Genomic DNA, 22,852 nt, shown 5'->3' with positions numbered 1-22,852 from the left:
ATTATAATAAGTTAATAACCCCCTCTGGGCTCTATCCAATCCTTTTCTTTTCCTGTCTCAAATTCTTTTATTCCTTTGTTCCTTAAAATCAAATAAATGAATGAAATTTTTGGACCACCAAAACCTCCTACAAAAATTCAATTGTTATTGTTGAGCTGACTCAATAACTTCAACAGTTGGCTCAATGAAAAAAATTTATTTTTTAAAACCTACTATTTCATACGGAAAGCATTACTCAAACTACACAAATAACAAAAATTAATATTACTCAAATAAAAAAACACTCCAGACAAAGAAAAACATTTACTAATGTTTGAACAATCAATCATCACTGGCTGCCTGTCAACCACCACATTAATTGATTTAATTCCAAAGGATAACAAATTTAGTTGTCTGGCCTTTCATACACATCAGAAAAGCATTTCATAGGGGAGGAGAAAGAGACAGAGTGAGAAGCATTTGATTTGCTACTTTGGTTTGACAAAGATATTTCATCACAAAAACATATGTATAGATTGACAAAATAGATTGATAGATCTATAAACAGTTGTAGAGATGGGCAGTGAGAGTGAAGTCTTACAAAACCTCAGTATATAGATACTAAAAGGAGCAAAAAAGAGTAGTCTCATGATCTCCATGAATTTTGACAAAAAGAAAATGATGCAATCACAACAATTTTATATATATATATATATATTTCTTTTTGAGAAATAATCACAACAATTAATTAGAGGAACAAAATTTGCTGTTTGAAAACCAAAGTGGTAACTTGAAAACAAGCTGAAAATAAACTAAAAGGATGGTTAACAAAGATGGAAAGATAAGTCACCTGGATCATGAAAGACTGGTGGTGTAAGAATGTGTCGGCTTTGTTTGGCTTTGCAATTGCGGTAGCCATCATCGCGGTTGTGCCGGGAAATCATCAACTCATCCAATGATCTCCCCTTGCAAAGAATCAGAGAATTATATAGTTTGATAACTAATTCGGCATTGATTATAATAAAAATACGAATTGAGGAGTGTAGAAGTAGAGGTTGGAAGCTGGTATTCAACCGGAGAATGATAATGTAGGCCTGCTCAAATGGATGTGAAGTTTGAGAATAAATGCAGAAGATTGTTTAGAGCTTCAGGGTAGAATTTCCGAGCAAAGAGATAGCATGGTCTCTTCATTCCATTCCATAAGCAGGGGCTCTGCTGCACTTGTTTCTGCAGAAAAGCAGCCAAGTGTATAAATTGGCATGCAACTTTCATGCTTATTAATTTTACTGAATACAAGTAAAGTAGGTTCAGCAGACCTTAGAATGCCCTGAGATAAATAAACTGGACAAAACATGTTCAAGATGATAGTTTTTCTTTATCCGTTGTGTTAAGCTGTTAAATCAAATTACATGTATTCTTCCACAAAAACAACAAAACAAATAAAGGGCTAGGTCAAAGCAATGCAAGGTTAGCCAACACAGGACCTGGACACAACTTGTAATCGGGCATTGGATATGCGGCTTCATTAGCATGATGTGGCTAGTTTAAGAAAATGAAAGTTTGCAAATTTGTTCAACTCCACATGAGTAATGACATTACATGATTGTTTTTGTCACCCCAAGCAGATTACTAGATGAGAACCTTCCTTTGATTAAAGAAAAGTGATGAAATAACCAGTTGAATGGAAGCTCTATCTTTGAACAAAATTCCTAAATAATGGAAACAAGTAAATTGATACATCAGAGAAATAATCAGATGACAAGGATTTGATTGAATTTCTGCAAATTGGCAATTGTGGGTAACATGCCAATATTATTGCTCCATCACATCAGCATGTTAAAGGACCACAAACAACCACATCAACATGTTAAGAACCACACGAGCATAAAGCAGAGACTGTCGCAAAAATATGATTATATCATGGCAAAAAAAGGGCCAAGAAGCAGAGTCTCCACCAGACGTTCAGGACTCCAGGGCAGTAGCACACCAAATGCCTAATTTACACTAACCACTTCGATTGATATTATCAATTAGTCATCAACTACAAATGATGTGTCATTATGTTGAAGTGCAAGTGCCAGTAATGTATAAATTCATATGATATACTCAAATGCATATGACTCATCATTGCTCAAAATCTAATGCCAATACAGTATAGCATCTAAGCTCCTAACAGAAAAGGTGTCCAAGTTAACTGCACATTGTCTACATTGAAGAGCAGTCATCCAATCTAGATGAATTTTCTCCTTCAACAAAGAATACGAACCAAGTTGTAGAATATCACATTGAGGTGAAAGCACCACAAAATAATTTAAAGCTGGAGAAGTCAGGAAATAAGTTGAAAATTTTTGAAAATAAGTTGCTCAACTTACACTTTCATCACTTGTTTTATGGTAGCTCTCATCTATGGACTGCCAATAACAGCAATATCAGAAGAATAAAGAAAGAAGATTAGAAAGAGAATAGACAACAATATGCCATTTAATAAGAAAGAAAGAAAGAAAGAAACAAACAAACAAAAGGAGGAGTAATAAACCATACTGTTATGTTTTTTAGGAGTTCAAAAGTGACATCCTGAGCCCTATATGCTTTTGGATGCCATTTCTCTTCAGACCAGTCCACATGAGTTACTGACCAATTCGCAATACCACCAGGGTCAACCATCTGAAAAGTAAAGAAATCTGTTAAATGCAAACTCCACAATATAACAAGATAGTAGTTGATGATGTTGACAATTTATCGACTTATGTGCTGACATGGAAAAGGGTTGGTAAATAGTGCTCATCAGCGTAGCAATTGCGGCCTTCCATACCTGGCTGTACGATTCAAGCAAAAGAACCTAAGTCAGTACATAGTTCAAAAAATTAAGCCTACAAACATTATAACGATTCACGTTTTATTTAAGACAAGCAAAGGTTGTCTGCTACAGGCAGCATTTCTACAAGCTTGGCCGCAGCACCACTTAACCAGAATCAGGGGAAAGAAAATGAGCAGCACCTTAGCAGCATTGATATTTAAAGTCACTTTAATGAGGCGAGCAAAAATTTTGCACCATATCAAAGGCAAAATAAAAAACCCTTCTCAGCAATCAGGAACGCAACACATAATTGAGTGATTGCAGTATAATTTCAAAGTTTTCATTCTTCCAGATACAGAGGCAGCCAAGTTCTAGTATATAACAATTACAAAACAAATGTTCATAATCAAGTTTGTTAGTTCATTTGTTCGCAAAGTTTAAATAGATCTTTCAATGCTCCAACTTCCATTGAAAAAGGAACAAAACACATATAATTGAGTGATTGCAGTATAATTTCAAAATCTTCATTCTTCCTCATGCAGAGGCAGCCAAGTTCAAGTATACAAACTACAACTGAGTGTTCAAAGTAGACAAATTTCAAGCAACTCCTGCACAGAATGATCTCAGGATGCAAATCATTAGTGAGTAATCTGAAAAGAATGGCCTCTTTGCATAGGTTGTTCTTAAAATCATTATGCAATCACACATTTATTCAGGTTCACATTAGCTAAACAGTGTTAATTCTCCAAATAAATGTTTCCAAATGATGAATGAAGTATACTTTCAGCTTAAAACATCAAGCAACACCTTAGCTGACAGGAAATTGAAAGAACTTTGTCAATAAAAAGCACATAGAAAATTATTTATTTGTAAGATTCTTAGTTTGCTATCAAAATGAAATCATCTAACAAAAGCAGTTGGTGGCTCATTAGACACTGAACTTACCTTGCAATACAGCTTGAATTTAGTGTAGTACAGGCTGTCAGACAGAATCAACAAAGCGTGGGGCCTTTTAACTGAAAACCACTGAAAGAAGATTGCATGTTACAACCGTCTAATGCAGGTATGAATAAAAGTTTAATTTTAAATGAAAAACTAGAAGAAAGAAGGAGTCTCAATATGCCTTTTTATCAATGAAATAGAGTATGAACATCATGCCAAGGAATGTGATTCTTCCCACTTCTTTTTCTCAAGCCACTCTCTTCTTGTCATAATTTTGACTTCCTTTTTACTCACATATTCTAAAAGTTTATTACAAAGAGGCAAAGCAAGAAAAATGTATTGAATTTTTTTCATTAAGTCAATTTAGTGGAAAATACTACTTTCTCAATCAAAAGGAGTTTCACCTGTGAACCCTTCCTGAACTCTTTCTTTTCAATCTCCGGCAGCATGTGCTCATAATACCTGCCTGACCCATGTGGCCCAGGATCCTCAAAACTGAAATTACATACAAAAAGTCGAATGAAGGAATAAGTGGTTTCTTTTGATGAGTACTGAAGTTCCAAGTAAACTGAGTTCAGTAGAAGAACAACTTGTGCATGTGACTGCAGAACTAGTAAAGAACTAAAAGTTAACAAATCCAAATGGGAAGTTTCAACAACAAGAATAAACGAGCTTACCAATCAATAAAACTGATATTTGTCTCCATCAGATAACTATATACATAATCAAAATCATGTAGTGGCACACAACTGTAATGTAACAATAAATTATTCAGGATTCAAAAATAAGCATAAAAGTTGGCACAAAATCTCAGTAGGTTCCCAATCTAAGCACCTGTCAGAAAGAAGCACAAAATGCTGGTTGTCAGTGTCTTGAAGTGCATTTGCCAAGAGTCTTTTCTCTGCATCAACCATAGAAATTTTTCCCCATGCCACCTTCATGTATTTCACAGACATATTTCTGAATTAGAAATCAAATAAATTAACCTGATTGGTTCAACAAAAAAAAAATTTTGCTACAATGACCAGACACCAGAGGTAGTAAACATGCTGATCTAACACCATTCAGAGAAATGTTTATTCACTTTAAATGGAGAAGAGGTTAACAGCATTACCAGAAAATAAAGATTTAGGTATTAACTAGGAAAGCAGGTGTGTTCTTCATTTCATTCTAGGCGCAGAGCACACAATGTTAATTGAACAACACAAACTCCAGCAATTTGGTTTAACGCACATGATTACGAGGATATTTCAAGTGGAATTTACTATTAAGAACTCTAACATGAATGCAAACTGACAATTAAGATGGCAAAAGCTAAAATACCTTCTCACTGCGAATCTCCCGGCCAGTGAATAAAGGACTCACATGTACTGGCTTCTCTCTAGATGCATGCACATAGATGGAAAACCTACCTTCATGACCCTGTAATTTTGAAATAGAAGATGCAAGCTCAGTTTGTGAATAAACATAAAAGCAATAAATTTTAACAACATAAGGAATCCGCAGCCTTCATATGTTAGAGGAAAAAAGGGGCTTCACCAGCTACAAATGCAAGTGGTACAATGCCTGATTGAGGTCTTATACTGACATTGTGTAACGTATTTAATAAAGTACCAGAATAATCTCCCCTCAAACCTTACATGTCCAGATCAAAATAATTTTTCATTAAGGTTTACTTGTATTAAATAATATATAAGTTAAAGAGATGTACCTGAAAAAATTTCTCCCAGAGTTTCTCAAATGGCAATGAGCCAGGTGTCAAGAACATAAAAGCAATTTTAGGATTATTTGACTGCACGAATGGTGCAGCAATAATGTCTCTAAAGACAACACGAGCAGCAATCTCTTCATCAGTGTAAACCCTGGCAGGCACAGGGGGAAGCCAATCCTTGCTACAGATGCTTGATGATAAGAAGTAACAACCTGAATATCCTCGTGGGGGATAAATATAGGCCCCAAGTAATGAAACACAAACCAAAGACACCAAGATGATGATCCACACTGGCCTTTTTGACTGGTACCTATGGTGTAGCCCGGTCATGGTTTGGCCAGCCCCAATGCTGACCTGCCACTCCTTATTTGTCTTCATCTTTGAAAGTTTCACCAAATCAATACCTCCATTGTTTATTCTTCCTAACTATGCTTAGCTCCACCACTCACTTATCTAAATTGGAAACATGGCCCAACACCCACCAATGTTTATAGTCAGAATCTCATTACTCACTTAGGCATGAGAAAACTAAAAGAGAAAGCAAACAAAAAACATGCTTGATTCCTTCTCCCCCTTTCCCTTTTAACATGCAAAAAAACAAAAGTCCAAAATAAGAAAAACAAACCTCCAACATTTCAAAGAAATCACACCCCCAAGAGAAATTCAAAGCAGCCACAGAATTGAGTTTGCTTAAATACAATCAATAAATGAACAAAATTTCATGGCCAACGAAGTGAAAGCGACCCAAGACCAACGAAGCAACACCAACATTGTCATTTTCCATTTAAAAAATTCAAGCTTTAACGTTAAAATTCAACCTACGAGACCTGCAAGTCCAGCAAATCCCTTGAATAGAACCATTAACAAATCAAACTACGAAACTCAATCAAACCTGAGAAAATTAAACTAATTATCATTTACACCACTTCAATTATCCAAATTCTTTTCCAGCATACAAATCCAACGCAAGCACACGCTTAATGAAGCAAACAAAAGTTATCTAAACCAGAAAATCAAGTTTTTAAACACGAAAACAACCCTGCGCCTCCAAAATAAAAGCAAATCCAACTCCAAAAACGCAAATCCCATAAAAAACCGTAAATTCATTAATTCCAGATGAAAATCCAAACCAACAACGATCAATGGCAATGGCCTCAAATACAAAGGCATTTGAATCCAAACAAAGACTAGTTCCAGAGCTCGAACACATCGAAACCAACATCAAAAGGAGAGAAGAACAGCAAAGTACCTCGGAATGGTGCACTGAGCTCGCCGGAGATCGAGATCTCGGGTACAATGCAATCGACAATGAGATCGGGGAGAAGAGAGAGAGAGCTGAAGAGATCGAGATGGAAAGAAAAGGTTACGTATTATTTGTATTATGTATATATTGCCAATAATTCCCGGTTTATTACAAGATATTTACGAAAAGACCACGAATTAATTTTAATTTATTTACAGGACTTTTAGAGTGAATTGTATCATTTATAGCTTCATACTGAACAATAATAACTCGTCACCCGGTCCGCAAATTTAGACACATTTCTGAGAATATAAATAATAAAAGATGATATATTTTTGAAAATGTATAAATAATTATACATAAATCATCGCACCCCTGCCTCTTTTAGCGGACTAACTGTTTATGTGGAGAAAAAAATCTTCATAGAAAAAAAAAATTATTATTTTGAAAAGCAGGAGTTTCTTAAAATATTTTTTTTCTTATTTAATTTAGCTTCTGGTTTCACGACTCAATGCACTACCGCTCTAGTGAAGCAAAAACAACGGCTCCCGCCTCACAAAAATAGCAATAAATGAAGCATTAGTTACTTCATGAATCGGTATCTAATTTAATTGTTAGTTGCTTCATTAGAAAACACCATAAACCGGATCCAATCCAACCTCTTGCTTCAATTTATTTGATCAATAAATACTAATTGAATTTTAATTCTAGCTTGAACCACAGGCGCTGAAGGTTAAGAAGTACAACTCTGGCCACCCTCTCTCAACAGTCAGCGCGCCGGCATTCCAACCTGAGAAGCCCTTCCTGAGGAATACACCAACGCAAGTAGCAAGAACAATCTGAACAAGTTTATAAACCTGGAGGACTATTGACCTCATTGATGAGCTAGTCCGGTCGAATGACAATAACCGGATATAAGACTTAGATAAACATTGTCACAAAAAGAATAAATCCCATATGACTTAAACATGATCGTGTAGCATTTAACAAGAGAAATGCGACGCAAAATTACAAGTCCAGAAAGATATGCATGTAGTGTTTGAGTGAAACTGTGTTTTCGCCTTTGCTGTGATGTTGATGTGCCCCTTGAATCTCTAATAGTACATGGATCATTAGATCACACCTGCATTGAAGAAGAAACAAACTGTTTCAGGCTAAAAATTAGATGGTCATAGATCACAGTCAATGCTAACAGGAACTTCAAGACATTTGTTTTGCATCTGTTTAGTTGGAGTGGTTTAAAGAAAGTTGTTTTTTCGTTTCCTGTTTTGCATAAACATTTTCCGCAAAATAAATTAAAAAAAAAAAGAGAAAGAAAGAAAAATCATCAAACTTAATCCATTATTATAATGTACTAATACTTAGCAGAACAAGGTATAAACAAATTACTTTCAAAATAAGAACAAAGAAAAAAAGAGTCGAGAACAAGAACAGGTGGTGAAGATGGTGGAAAACATTTTCATTCATCCACCCATTTCAAAAAAAAAAAGGGTGAACGAAAACTGCATATTCTTCCTCGGTCAGTTAATCAGTGTTAACTGCCATGACATTTATCTCTGCACAAGGTCCTCATTACGCTGTTTTGAAGTTCATATCACAGTGAACAGAGCAGAAAGAAAATTGAAAACTAGAGTAAAATTGAAAGCAGAAACCCAACTATATGAGTTCACAGATGAATAAAGTTGTGAGTATGTTGGCCAGCCCATTAGGAAAGCCAAATCACATGGGATGATATCAATGCTCACCATCCATAAAAGACTAGCCTCTAGCATCTACCTGCAAATCTAGGTAGGGGCAAGGGTCCTGAAGATATGGAGTTTGATTAGCATGGACTCATTATGTTTGTTAAGCCAGAATCTTGTCAGAGCAATTCTTCACAGATTAAAATGTAAATTTGAGCTTTTGCTAATGAGACTAACAAAAATGAAGTCACGAAGTTCCAAGGAAGAGCTAGCAGTAAAGATGTCGGTCTGTGACCTAACTCAAAAGTGCAGCTCTTTGTAAAATTGATGCCCTCCCATAGACAGATGGACAGAATGTTGGCAAAATATGACACTTTACAAGGAACATAGCAATGATTGTAAAAGCGGCAATGCACAATTCAGGGACAAGTTGAGCTTGGGACCATTTCAATAGGAGCCCCTCACACTTACCAAGACATGCTTCACTAAAACTTAAATATTGGTGCTCACTTATTAAGTAGCGAGGCAATTGTTAACCATAAACGTATGGAACTCACATGTACTCCTAGACCCAAAAAGTAGACATGGTGATTCGTAAAAGATCCAAGCTTGCAAACTTCAGGATTCAGAGAACACAGATGGCAGGGGCACATGAAATGACAGATCATTACCTCAGATAAAAACCGTGCATACTGATACTGAAGTTGGACACTAGTTGTCAGCATGCCTGCGCCTATGCCTACGATGTGAATGGGATGTGTGGTTACGAGGAGGTTTTCTTGCTTTTCTACTGCAAAATAGGAGAAAATCAAAGTTCTCATTTGATATGATAGCAGTGTTACCCTCTGAGATTATATGACAAAGAAGAGAACTGACCAGCAGGCACCCAATAGAAGTCTATATAAGAAGAACACAGGTAGTGCTAACAAGCCCGATGCCTGCAATAATGACAATTGCTAATGTCAAATGTGTATGGTAAGGCTACCTAGCCAAATTCATATGCTGGTAATTTCCTGTCAGAGTTATACCAAAAACCAAGCCAACTCTTTAGTTGCAAAATTTTTGGTCAACTCATGCTGCTTTAGTTTCTCCTGAACAGTGGCTTGAACCTATAAAAGCATAATAAAGAAAATATGAAGCCTTTTCATCTTCATCCACTGTAACTTCCTCATAAAATATACAAATCATAGGCCATAATTTTCACATGTATGTGATAATCTTAATTTCTATAACAAAAGGAGTACTTCTCATCTACAAGAACAATCAACAAATATTCTTTAATGTGAAAATTAACCATAGGATATCAGCTATCTAGAGTTGAAATAATATAATCACTTTACACAAAATTTTTAGAAAAGGTTTTTGTGACACCAATTTTGTAGGTTACTGGTTCATAATGTTGTAGGTTACTAGACCATGATGTTGTTCCTAAAGGTCTGACGCAAAATATTGGCATTATCACATGCTTACTTTAACCAACCCATGCATGAGCCTAAGGACCAGCTGCCCTATATCATCTAGTTGCAGGCATATGAATGCAAATATTTTTAAAGTATTCAAATGGGAAAAAGTATAATAACTACATCATTTTGATTGTGCAACCATTTGCGCTGATCTTGTTCATGATGAAATCAAGATGAAAAACCAGGCTCTCCACATGAAACAGTAATGCAACGACATTTCAATTAAATACTTCATAGTAACATGTAACATTCACAACTGATCTCAGACCTTTTGTTAAGAAAACCATGAGTAACTTGCACCAACTCACTTCATTTTCTATACTAAACAGTATGCAACTCCTACAATAGAACTTCTGAACGTTGGAAATGTTAGCTAAACAATAAAACTCAATTTAGTAAGCACTCTGTCAAGCCAGTTTCCTATAGCTACTTGATCATTACCACCGAAAAAAAAATGGTCATTCATAATTATGACAATTAACTTAAAAACAAGAGGACATCAGATCTTTCAAAGAACTACCATCGGACAAAATCAACTTGACTTATGTAACCACATATAGAGAATTTTCCAAAGAGGAATTATAAGTAAAAGTACAAATGGATAAGTTCAAACAACAAAAAGTAATAAAATTTCAGGCCTAAGAAAAGACAGCTGAGTTCAAATTCTAAGCAAGAATTAACAAAGATATTATAAATTACCTGACGATGATATGCTGTCACTGATTTAAGGAACTTTTTATATGTACGAGTTGCACGTTTTGTGTATGGCTTCAAAACTTTTTGGGCTTTCTCCACATAAGGTTTAGTGATGGTAGTAACTTGATCGACATAGGGTTTAGAGATCTTCTTTGCTTCCTGGCACCAAATTACATAGAGATCTTATAGCTCATGAATCATCCAAATGGAAGCCTGTCATCCTTGATAAAGTCCCCTAGTGATAGAAAAAAGAACCTGGAAATAAGGATCAGCCACTTCTTGAGCCTTGATAAGGTGTGGTATAAGCCTAGACTTGGATGCTTCATAAAACTCAGCTGACTTTGTGCATACAGATTGTATTTGTGGTCTAACAGAAGCTGTGATAGCTGTCCATTGTTGCTTAGCAGCTGGAATCCATTTCTTAACGAAGTAAAGTAATTAGCTCAAAGAACACAAAATAACTCACTAAAGAAACAACTTAATCAAGGTTGCCAACCCAAAACTTGAAATTGACTTGGATCAATCAACCAGTTGAATCAAATGGGTTTAATTATTTTTCTAACTTCTTTATTTTCAGACATTTTTATAAATTATAAAAAAAAGGCAATTCCCCGGTAGTTTTCATTTCTTACTAGGGGTGATCCCCATCCAATTAAAAAAAATTAAAAGTCGAGGTAAAATCATGGACTATAGCAAGATGTCTGAAATGTGAATGTACAACTCCCAATGAACTTAACTTACAGTTTTAGCAGTTTCCAAGTGAGGTTCAACCCATTTCCGGCCTTCTGCTGATTTATTTGATACCTAAAACAATTGCAAGCTCAGAATAAGAGGTCATTTTACATGTAAATAAATAATTAATAATCCATAGCCACAATTATCATCCTCAAAACCAGACAAAAAAAAACAAGGACCCAAATTCTTTATCATACCACATGAATACACTATCAGCATAAATACCTTTAGCAGGAAGAAATTCACAGTTGGTCTCAACTTTTCCTTCCAATAGGTTGCAGTTAAGTCCTATAGAAGGAAGACAAGAGCTATAAAAAGCAGAAAGAATGAGCACAAACAAACATCAAAATCAGGTGTATAAGTATACCTGCCAATGATCCATATGACTTACAAGCCAAGGAGGCAACCATGCCTCATGAACCTGATCAACAGTTGTGGTATAATAGTCAAGATAAATCAACAAACCAAAGGGTTAGAATATAAATACATTATTCAGTAAACTTCACAAGATAGAATGAATATAGAAATGCCACAGTTGATGTACACAATGCAATTTGATTCTTTTACTCTAAGATACAAGTAATCTAACTGGTTTAAAGCAAAATGGAAAAACAAGTAAATAAGTTTCCATTATTACTGGGTCTCACCTCCGTTAGCTCCTTTGATTTTGAGGTTGCTTCAAATCGCACCCTTAACAACTCTTCCTGGGCAAGTTTTTTGAATAAAAGAAGGAAAATATATGACTTAGCAACGTATCAGAAGTGGGTACCATGCCATATCTGCCACTGATATTAACAAACCTCTGCCACTTTTAGAGCACGCTCAGTTTTCTGGATTCTGTGCTTCTGCTCCTCAAAAGTCTTTTGGAGCTGCGAAAGAATGTGACAGATAAAATTGAAAGTGGCAAAAAATGGAAGTTGTATGACCTCATACTAAACTAAATGAAAACTTAACTAACAAAATCACTAGCCAGTATAAACCTGGAGGCTTACACAGGTCCTAATTTCCAAGAGAAGTATGTTGCTCAAGAAATACAACAAAGGAAAAGCCAGGACCACTATTGCTTTCTGAAAATGAAAGATCACCAAAAGCTACAAAATTTGCAAGATACTATAGAAGCTAAATACTACAGGTATCCAATAAGACCCAGATAGAATTTATTTTAATATCCGCATATGTAAAAAGGCACAAGAGAAACATGATGACAACATGAAGGACCAGAAAAGGACAACAGAGGACAAATTTTAAAAACCTATCTGCAAAAGCATATGTCATTGAATTTGCAAATAATCCAATACCAACTAGTAGGTATTCATAAACAATGAGGCAAAGCTTTTTCACTAACTAATCATAATGAAATGCTAGTTAAACATAGAACAGAAACCATATCACTGGATACGTTCATTAAAAAAGTAATACAAAGAATAAAATTATCATTGAGCAGTTAAATAAGAACAAGAGTATCATCTAGAACAATCACGCATAAAGCAACAAATACTAGTTGTATGAAAACTAGCATGCCATACAGAACAATGAAACATGCAAAAACAAATACTAGCATCTATAAAGAGCAAACAATTATGATGCTATAAGAAAAAAAAAAGGAAAAATAAATAGTACTGACCCGCTCCAATTTAAGACTCATATCCTGTGCCTTCTTCTCTGCTTCAGCAACGTGACTCTCCAAGGCATCTTTCTTCCTATTTTGAGCCTCAATCTTATTCTTAAGGTTTTCCACCTGCCCAGAAGTTGCATCCATAAGTGCATCTGATCTCAATTATGACTCAAAACACACAAGATTCACAAATTCCAGACCTGCTTCTCAAGCTCAACAGCTCGGGCATCCGATTTCTGCACAAGCTCTTGTGTCTCTACAGAACCCTTCTTCTACATAACAAATCATGCATACATACAAACTCGAACTCCATTGACCATAATATGGAAAGACAAGTTTTCAAATTACTGTTAGTAACTTACTTGAAGGGCTTCAATCTCACTCTCCAATGAGGCTATTCTTGATAACTTCTCATGAGCTGTTTTTTGCAAACTAGAGATACTATCATCCTTGTCTTTTAGCACCCGAATGTTATCAACGATAGTAAGTTCTGTGCTCAACAAGAAAACAAAACATCAGCTCATTAAATTTGATTCTGAGCAAACAATAGAACTCAAACTCCAGATAAAACATTAGACTCAATGTCTTCTCAAAACTAGACAAACTAAATATCAGTGCAACATCCCACTAAAAACTTTCAACTAAAACTATGCTAATGTGCACGGCTTACGCATACATTGTTCTATTCGCATCCATTCTTTGATCAAGTAAAGTTATAAACTTTATAAAGAAAACAAAATAAATTAAGGAAATTTCTCTTTTCTTCTCCAGTAATTTGAACCTACAAAATACTAATATATAAAACTAAGCAATTTAAATGGATAATCCAGTGAAATTTTCACCGATTAATAAGCTCTAATTTATTTTCAGTAAATTAAAACTACTCGAATAACTAAACCCTCGATTGATGCTACCATCTACGCCAATGACAACGAAATAAACATAAAAAACCTCTACCAAATCATCTATTTCTCTGCAAATTTATACTCAAAAGAAAAACTCCGAGCCAAAAACCTTGAATCAGAAATAGAAACCCAAGATTCAGAGACACACACACAAAAAGAAAGAAAGAAAGAGGAATCGAGGCATCGTTCTCACCTAGGGCGGAGATCTTCGAACGTAGATGCTCAAGATCCAGCCCGGGCTTCGATCCAGATTCATCCAACTCCTCCACAGCCTCCGCCTTCGCTCCAACGATCAAGAACGCGAGCATGATCCATGCCAGCCAAAGCTTCGAACCCGCCATTAAAACAAGAAAAAAAAAAAGCTCGAAAAAAAGATCTTGAAAAAGAAAGGCCAAAAGAGAATGTGCGGCGTTGGGGTATTTAAAAGGTAGTCGAACTGACACGTGGCGGTAATGACGGAAACACTGGATGACTTGGACGGAACAGCGTACACGCGATTACGAATGTTGTGAACTATAACTCATATCTCGAGGAGTTTTTAACGGGTAAGATGGGAGGATAAGTAGATATGCTGTTTGAGTTGAAATAGGGTTGGGAATGAGGAGCACGAGAAGGGAGGAGAAGGTGGAGTTTTGACACGTGGAGGACGTGTGGTTGTGCACTTGCCGTAGAGGGTCGTTGGTTTTCGGTGAAAAAGCTTTGGAGAAAACGAAGCTTGAATGAGGTGGGGTCAAGCATTATTAATTTATTATTGTTACTATTATTATTTTCATAAATAGGAACACCCAATAAATATAAAATTAATATATTAACACATTAATAATTCAATTTATAAAATTTGAAAAATACACTTCGGAGACGTATAAAATAACTTATGCTAATGATAGTCGGGTCAAATACGCTGGAGACTTACAAAATAACTCATGCTGATGATAGTATATGTTTGATTTTTATTAGTATTAATTGAGATCGACTCTTTTATAGATATAATTTCATAAATAAAAAAATTATTTTTCACTTTTTTTTTCAAAAATAATAAAGATAATAATTTTATAAATAAATAGATAACATTTAATTAATTGTACAGTTGATCTTATTTATGCCACATGATGTGAAACCAAACACTTAAATTTCAATTTTAATCATATTACTGATGTAAATATGTAGTAGCTAAAACCGTTTGGTGGGACGTCAAATTTTTATTAGATTTGATTAGGAATCCAAAGGAACCAAGTCGATCAACAGATAGAGTTTGGTTTGAAAAATCTCATTCATTAAGCAAATGAGCTAATTTTGGGCTTAATTTTCAAGTTTGAATAGTTAATTTTTATTCAAGTTTGAACCTGATGTTATTGGGTTCGTTATGGCTAGTCTCCCTCGGCCAGGGACCATCCTATGCCGAGCGTGTAAGGTAGAACCCTTACAGCTAGCGAGTTTACTTAATTAGATGCTCACGAATATACTTGTTTAATGAGTTTGCTCTGAACTTGTTAAATGAGCTTAGTTGAGTCTAACATGATTAATGAGTTCATTAGTAGTTATGCTTGAGCTCAACTTCTTCTCACTAACACTGCAAATGAATTTGGATCAATTCAAACTATAGGGCGTTCATTTCACTGTAAGTGATGGGAAGTCAGAATGTGAGGGAAATATCACTTCTCTAAATTGGGAGAAAATGATATCACTTCTAAGATTTTTGTGTTCATTTGTCAAAAAGTGATAATAGAATCGAGGGATTTAGATATTGGATAAAGTTCTATGAGTTCAAAAAAGACTTTAGAAGTGAAAAGAAGTTAGTTTTTATAAATTGACTCACTTCCCTCACTTCAGTAAAAAAAAAATATTAAAGTGGGCTTAGTTCAAAATCCACTTCAGTCGGAAGTGGGGAAAGTGCTGTGCATGCATATGATTTTCCTTAAAGCGGGAGCGTTTGTAGCCTACTTGTCAACATATATATATATATTTATAGGGACTAAATTCACTCACAAATCACTCAGCTTTGAGATTGAAACCGTCGATCACGAAGCAATCAAAGCCGTGCGTTTAGGTCCAATGAACGCAGAAGGTCCAGCCCAATTTTCAAAATAAAAATGGCGCGAAATGGACCATCCGAGCCCTCCCGCGGGTTCTTCTGAAAAAGATTCCCAAATGGTGGTCAATCTGGCATCGCAGTGGAGGAGAGTGGAGGGATCTCTTTCCATCTCTCTAGGGTTTCGATTCCAGGTATTTCATATCATGTACTTCTTTGATGGATTTATTGTTTAATCTATTGAAGCTATGATGCTTAATTATTAGTGTTTTTAGTTGTGTGTGATGTCTTGCTTCTTATGATTTGTGGCTTTTCAATGATTTGTTTTACATTGTGATTAGTTTCATAATTTGCATGATTTCATTGTTTTTGTGTTTCTCAATTGGAATTCGATTCATCTTCGAGACGATTTGATGTAATTTATAGCCAGGTTTACTTTGAAGTGTTATGTTATAACCTAAAGTTGCTTGCTTTGTTTTTGTTATTGCATGAATGGCGGTTGCATGTAGTATTGTTTTATATAAGTTATTGGTTATCATGAAATTTTAGATGAATTGGTGCAAAACCACAGTGAGGTCTGTGTTATGCTGCTTTCTGCTGATATTTATAGTCCCTCTGTTCATCTTGTTTGATTTTATTGTACTGAAAGGCCTTGTTTGTTGTTATTTTACCATAGTTTATTCAGGCTTCAGAGAACAATTCCTGAGACTGAAGTCACACTTGACTGTGTTTTCTTAGATAAGGCTAATCTAATTTGGCAGAACCTGATGACTGATAGTATTATGCTCAGCCTTTTTTTGTATGGCCTGATGCTGTTACTTTAGTAATTTCTTCAGATTTTGTCATTTGAAGAACTCATTTAAATGATAGTCTGCTGATTGGTAGATGTCATCATCCCTAAGTTCTCATTTGTTGATGCAAGTAAACCCAAAAACTCATTTTTCACAGAAATCATATACCACTGCATTACCATATCCTGCAACTGCAAGTCTGCGGACTTGGTTACAGATTCTACAACATAAGGCATATTATTAATTAGAGAAAGAAAAATGCTATTACTGCAGCTCGACATATTAATTTCTCAAATATCTTTTCTGTAACAATTTCTATTTATACCACTTCATCTGTGCCCAGTGTCATTTTCTTAATGCTTTGTACTCTCAAATTATTCCTTTCAAATGATGCTTGAGCTATGTAGGTAATATATATTGCTCCCTCGGAAGTGTTTAAGCACTTTAAAACTTATCCCTTTCAGCTTATCATACAAAGTATTTCCACGTTAAAGATGTGTCGGCATGGTTATGGTTTCTCTTTATTTATTAGCACAGTATAATTTAAATATTTCATTCATTTGTATACCTCATTTTTCACTATTGGTTTATTCCCTATCCAAGCACCATAAATTTAAAGATATAAGAAATATTATTTATTTATATCTTACAAAAAAAGAAAAGCAAAATTGGAAAATATCTTCACTCATGATAATATTCCGTAGCACATAAAAATGTAGATTGCCGAAAGGAAGCACAAATAGTAAATTTTTTTAAGACTAAAATAAACTAATTCCTCGCTAAACATGCAAGAAGTCTTTAATTTTATATACCTGGTATTCACTTGAACAGAAGCCTGCAGTATCAGAGGAAGAGAGCCACATGCAGTGAAGAACAAGCCAGCAATTTGCGGCTGAAGGTGATACCTTTCAGTTTTATTCTGGCAAATCGTCCATGTCTGCACTCCAACGTTTGCCTTTGCATGCCAGGACCTGCAATGAACATAATTAGGTTACCCATCTTCATTACTCTCTTATATATTATGGCATGACTTCCACTCCTGTATAAATGTGCTTAATGGGTTGATGTAAACTTGGTTTGTCTCTTGCAAGGGCTTCAAAGAAAAGAGCCAGATATACTCAAGCACATTTTTGCTGCCAATTTGTAACCAAGGATCTCTCTGTTGTGTTAATGCTGGTTAATTCATCTCTGCTTGTTGGTTGGCTTCAACAAATGCTATCAAGTTTTCCAGGTTGACTATTCCCTCAACTATTTTAACTTTATTTTCTGAAAAATTGCTTGATATGGGTAGCTACAAATATGATGCATGATGCCATGTGAAGGCCTTGCATGAGAAGAAGAGAGCCTGATGTAGCCAAGGACAATTTGCCGACATTGTGCAATCAAAGATTTCTGTTTTGTTCAATGCCGGCAAGTCATCCTTGGCTACATTCCACTCTCTGCCTCTTCATGCGAGGCTCTCTGCATGTATATCTTATGCACCTCTTCATGCTTTTCTCGTTCTCACTTGTATATCAAACTATTGATAGTGTTTTCTATTTATAGGCATGCAATTAGTTGATATTTGGTTCTCATATACTTTAATTCATTGGTCGGCCATGGAAAACCACCAACAGTTGCTTTGAATATTTCCCATCTTTCCATATTTGAATTGTGCTGCATAAAAGGGTGAGCCATGATCCCCACAGTAGTCCCCAGTTTGTTGTTTAAAGTTTTGCAAGTTTTCCCTTTTAGGTGGATTTTGCAATTTCAGTGCATGTTTCAAAGCATCTCTTATAACACATTTCCTTTCAGGAGAGAACGTATAAAAGAGGATGGTGTGTGGGCATTATTCCATATGGGGCAGTGTTATGTAAAATAATGTTATAGTTGTTTTGTGAATAGCATCTTCACCTACTGATAAGATTGCCTATGCTTTTATTTTTATTTTTTTATATTTTATTTTAAATAGATGTGGCACTTTTTATAAAAAGACAAAAAGATCTCCTATGCTTAGCACTTGCCATTGGAATGACTTCCACTGAGATTTGACTTTACAGTAAGGTATTCTTTTCCTACTCTGCTTCAAAATTTTACAGGTAAGTTTATATAGTAAGAGCCCCGTTCTTAGTTATTTATATCCATATCTACTAATATATATAACAGATGTAATATGGGACTAATATTTATTTTAATAGTATTGGTTTCTGTCCTGCAAGGACAGTGTCAGTTGTGTGCTTACAATATAGAATTCATATTGCTTAAGTCAAAGTGGGTTATTGCTATTTATCTTTAACTATATCAGATCGATTTGTGCTTGTGTTACTGTTTTTATTATGGAAAAACACAAGGCAATGGTTTAGAGAAGTCATCCACCTATACATGCCTAGTTACACAAACATGTTTTGACTTGGGAATTACTTTTGATTTAAATTAGCATGCATGGTGGTTTTGGTTAACTCATGCTCATCACTGACTGCAATTTGTATATATTGGCTTTTGGTACAAAAGTGCCTATATATAAAACAATGAATTGGTTATGAGGGAACTGCTCTAGAGTACCTAGAAGTGCCTATGTATATATGAAAACAAAGGCTTAAGACAAGGAGTACCTGAAAGTTCTGAAGAATCTACTAGGCTAGTTAGATATGCATGCCTTTGTGGGAAAAGATAAATGTTTATCAAAATAGAATTATATTTCAGTTTTGCTGTTAGAGAGGTCTTTGGTTAAATCCAAAATAAACCAAGGAAAATCCATGATGACTATAAATCATTTTCTTTTGTTTGGAAAAAAAAACATTCAGGGGATGAAATGTGTTGCCAGATTATCCCGTAGTCATCTGCCTTATTTTCTGTATATGTTGCTATGCATTCTAGATAGTAACTTGCAGTAAATTTGATACAATTTTGTGAGGTTAAATGTAAGGTAGGAGATATATACTTCTGAGGAAAACTATGGAACAACAACAAAGCTGAAACTTCCATATTTGGGTATGTTTCTTTGAGCTCTTGCCTTACTAGTGTTACTAGGACATGGATGTTGAGTATCCAAGTACAGGAGAGGAGAAATAGTTTATATTTTGTTATTTTTGTTGTTATTATTATTATTATTATTGTTTAAACCAAGGAGGCAGATTTCAATGAAATTGGTCACCATATTTCTGTCTTTTCTTTGTGTGTATCACAATGGTTCCATCGGAAGAATGATTAAAATGATAAGATCATTGGATTTCGTGGCAAGAGTCTAAGATTTGTTCTTTTGCGCCATCAAATATCTAACACATTAAATAGTGCAGTCTAGCGCCATAGCTCTTATCTGGGGAGGGTTAAATGTATGTAACCTCTCATCTGGATGGCTTTTCAATATTAACTCTCTTTGTGACCCATAAAGATGACCTTGCAGAGTTATTTAACCCTGAAGCCTTCCTGTTTGATGGATGTGCTGAGATGAAATGGATAGCATGGATAGTTTAGAAATTAGATTACGGAGGACTGCATGTTTTTACTTTTTGTATGAATTCCACAATTGAATTGGCATCATGCATATAGTGTTATCCTGTAGTATTATGTTTATGATATACATGAGAAGTCATCTTTTATATATTTTCTCAATTGGTGATCAGATAAGTTCCCTCTTTATGAACACTGACATATATATATATATACACAAATTTTTATTGCATAATATTTGGAGCTTGAAAGAAATTTTCTTCCTTGATAGACACTTATTTGATTGCATCTCTGTAGACTCAGCACTTTATTTTAAACAAGAAAAATAAAAATAAAAATAAAAAAGATAGAGGCAAGAGCAACACATCATGAATTTCAGTATGCAATATGAAATATAGGCTTCATGACTCTATTTTAGATTTCTCTGGTTGGGTGTTGGTTAAGAGAAGTATCTGCTTTCAAGAAAGAGGAAGAAGGTTGTATAGCAATGGTGGATCCATGACAATTAAATTTTCTACTGCAAGAAATTGCAAAGGCTTAGATGATGATCAAAACTAAAATTAATTCCTTCTTTTTTTCAGCTATTCAAAATAATACCATTGATTTGTTAATTTAGTGTAGTTGCTGCTTGTTTTGGTAGAGTTCCTGATTAGTTTTTTTTTTTGTTCTAAAAGCATCTTTATCCTTGCTGAATATTTCTTCTAAAAGTAAAGCCAGTGGTTGCTTGAGCATCCACAATTCATGCAACTCATATGCATTGTAATATGCAAACATGCAAAAGATGAAAGAGGCCATAGAGAAGCATGTATATCATGCAAAGGAAGTCCTACATACTCATATATCTTCAAACATGCTGCCTGGTAGAGGAAAGTACCATTTGAGATCATGTGAGAGCCTTACATGAGAAGAAGAGAACCAAGGTTAGCGTCCGGACAACTTGCCAGCACTCTTCCATTGCCGGCAAGTCATCCTTGGCTACCCTCCATTCTCTGCCTCTTCAAGTCAGGCTCTACGATGAATGTTCCCTAGGATCTTTGTTTCCCCATCTTTTGATATTATTTAAATCCATTTAGTGTTCATATTTATAGACAGTGGCAGTTGACAAAGTAGAGTAATCATGTTCTTTGTGTGATACTTCTAATTGGTTGAACTACTTGCTTATGGAAAACATAACTTCCACCCCATGCTGAAGAAATTCTTGAAGGAATATGTGGTTAGTGCTGTCACACTAGAACCATGCCACAACATAGGAATCCACACTCCTGCTCTTAACCACTTTTTCTGGTTTCTTCTGCCATGTCCCAGACACAGATAAGTTGTACTTTCTTCATTTTGAATGCATGTTGTGGAGCAGCCAGCATCTACTGCCATGATGCTTGTTAGGTAGCAGGAATATAATCCTGTTAAGAGAAAAATAGACATGGTGAAGACTCATGCTTGCTTCTTGATGCAGCATTTGAGTGTACTGTTTATTAGATCTGATGATCTGGTAATCTATATATAGCTTGCTATTATTTAAAAATCAAACACATGATAGTTTTCTGATTTTTCTATTTACAAGTTTTAAGTATTAACTAAGTATGGGCCTTTGGGGTGATGGCATATTGTTTTCCGATTGTTTAGCTCTGTTAACTGTTTTATCGATCATTTTACTCTTATATGCTCCATTGACATGCTTTTATTAGAATATGCTTCAAAAACACAACTTGTTGTTATTCCCTCTTATCTCAAATTCATCTACCTTCATTGTTTCATAGCTCAAAGATTGATTGCAGCTTATACGGACACTAATTGGCCACTGGTACCACATCAACTCCATTTGCTGCTTGCCTTTTCCATGGATAGATTCTCTCCCTTTTGAGATACATTCATTTTTAAAAGCATGTTAGACAAACTTTTTTTTTTTTTTTTCTTTGAGAGGTATTTAGATTCTGACAAGACAGAGACATGTTTCTATTTGGCCTCAATGAATCTAAGTAAATTATATGCATTGCATATTTGACTTTTGAAATTTATCACACCTTTCTTTTTTTTTATCTTTCACATAATTGCCTTTCATTTTAGATCTTCAGTGCTGACCATTTCATAATGGCCATTATTTCACACACTTTTTACTGAACAACAGAATCAAACCTGCATTTTTATTGAGTTAGACAAGATATTATCTTGATGTTAGGATTCTTTTACCACTTACTCTTTCAGGTGAATCTGAAATGACAAGGATAATGAATGTCAACCACCATTCATGAAGTGCTTTGACTGTTTGTGGATTCTAATGATTTTTAACACTAGGTACAAAGATATCAATCTTATTGTCTTCTTACTCTTTTCAGGATTTTGACATGGCCATTGAAATCTTTTAAGTGCCCCTGAATTCGAAGCAAAAGCAAATGAATTGTCTCAGTGGTCAAGGGATCTGTCTATAATATTGTTAAAGAATTTCTGTTATCTTTGATTGATCATCAATTAATATTATTATCAACTTAAAAGAAGGTTGGAAGCTAATAAATGGTTGATAGTCATGGCTAATGTTTGCTTTATACTAGTGGCCTCTGAATATTAAAAAAAAAAGTCTAAAATTATAAATTTATGATATTAATTGAGAATTTAATTGTAATCTGGGTTTTTGCTTTTTCTTTTTTAAGTTTTTTCAACAGTAAGTTTAACTAATTATTTATTTTAATTATTTACAAAGAAAGTTAATAAAATTTTTTTAAAAAAGTTTTATATTCCTGGTGAATCCCTAATCCATTGACAACATTTAAAATGCCATGCATTGAATTTAGATCTTCATCTTTAAAAAAGGGATTATATGTAATATAAGATTTCAAGCTT

At 34.8% G+C, this 22,852-nt stretch overlaps 2 protein-coding genes and 1 long non-coding RNA gene across 6 annotated transcripts; 1 reads left to right on the top strand and 2 right to left on the bottom strand.

Moving 5' to 3' along the window:
- Window positions 1-74: 74 nt before the first annotated feature.
- LOC120256610 (glycosyltransferase BC10-like) lies at window positions 75-6,797 on the bottom strand. Of its 2 annotated transcripts, XM_039264267.1 has the most exons (12): window positions 6,679-6,797; window positions 5,430-5,882; window positions 5,042-5,140; window positions 4,553-4,653; window positions 4,396-4,467; window positions 4,123-4,213; window positions 3,722-3,802; window positions 2,736-2,795; window positions 2,521-2,643; window positions 2,352-2,390; window positions 1,054-1,206; window positions 75-944 (listed from the first exon to the last, which is right to left on the bottom strand). In XM_039264267.1, the coding sequence occupies exons 2-11, from the start codon at window positions 5,805-5,807 to the stop codon at window positions 1,078-1,080; spliced, it is 1,173 nt and encodes a 390-aa protein (XP_039120201.1). In that variant the 5' UTR covers window positions 5,808-5,882; window positions 6,679-6,797; the 3' UTR covers window positions 75-944; window positions 1,054-1,077. The 2 variants fall into 2 exon arrangements, with proteins under 2 accessions (XP_039120201.1, XP_039120200.1); XM_039264266.1 differs by having other exon boundaries at window positions 77-1,206.
- A 557-nt stretch (window positions 6,798-7,354) lies between these two features.
- On the bottom strand, window positions 7,355-14,145 carry LOC120256652 (myosin-2 heavy chain-like). Of its 3 annotated transcripts, none has more exons than XM_039264331.1 (15): window positions 13,962-14,145; window positions 13,226-13,353; window positions 13,064-13,135; window positions 12,873-12,986; window positions 12,049-12,117; window positions 11,896-11,952; window positions 11,616-11,669; window positions 11,474-11,536; window positions 11,255-11,317; window positions 10,769-10,933; window positions 10,517-10,672; window positions 9,383-9,463; window positions 9,231-9,292; window positions 9,026-9,144; window positions 7,355-7,795 (listed from the first exon to the last, which is right to left on the bottom strand). In XM_039264331.1, the coding sequence occupies exons 1-14, from the start codon at window positions 14,107-14,109 to the stop codon at window positions 9,066-9,068; spliced, it is 1,311 nt and encodes a 436-aa protein (XP_039120265.1). In that variant the 5' UTR covers window positions 14,110-14,145; the 3' UTR covers window positions 7,355-7,795; window positions 9,026-9,065. The 3 variants fall into 3 exon arrangements, with proteins under 3 accessions (XP_039120265.1, XP_039120266.1, XP_039120267.1); XM_039264332.1 differs by having other exon boundaries at window positions 13,064-13,132; XM_039264333.1 differs by lacking the exons at window positions 9,026-9,144; window positions 9,231-9,292; window positions 9,383-9,463.
- Window positions 14,146-17,444: 3,299 nt separating this feature from the next.
- LOC120256629 lies at window positions 17,445-22,539 on the top strand. Its single transcript, XR_005535370.1, has 3 exons — window positions 17,445-17,578; window positions 17,680-17,819; window positions 22,351-22,539. It is a non-coding gene; the product is annotated as an uncharacterized LOC120256629 (long non-coding RNA).
- The last annotated feature ends 313 nt before the right edge of the window (window positions 22,540-22,852 follow it).

The sequence above is a fragment of the Dioscorea cayenensis genome, unplaced genomic scaffold, assembly GCF_009730915.1.
Source record: "Dioscorea cayenensis subsp. rotundata cultivar TDr96_F1 unplaced genomic scaffold, TDr96_F1_v2_PseudoChromosome.rev07_lg8_w22 25.fasta BLBR01001548.1, whole genome shotgun sequence".
Classification (NCBI taxonomy): domain Eukaryota; kingdom Viridiplantae; phylum Streptophyta; class Magnoliopsida; order Dioscoreales; family Dioscoreaceae; genus Dioscorea; species Dioscorea cayenensis.
This window is presented reverse-complemented; position numbering and strand designations above follow the sequence as displayed.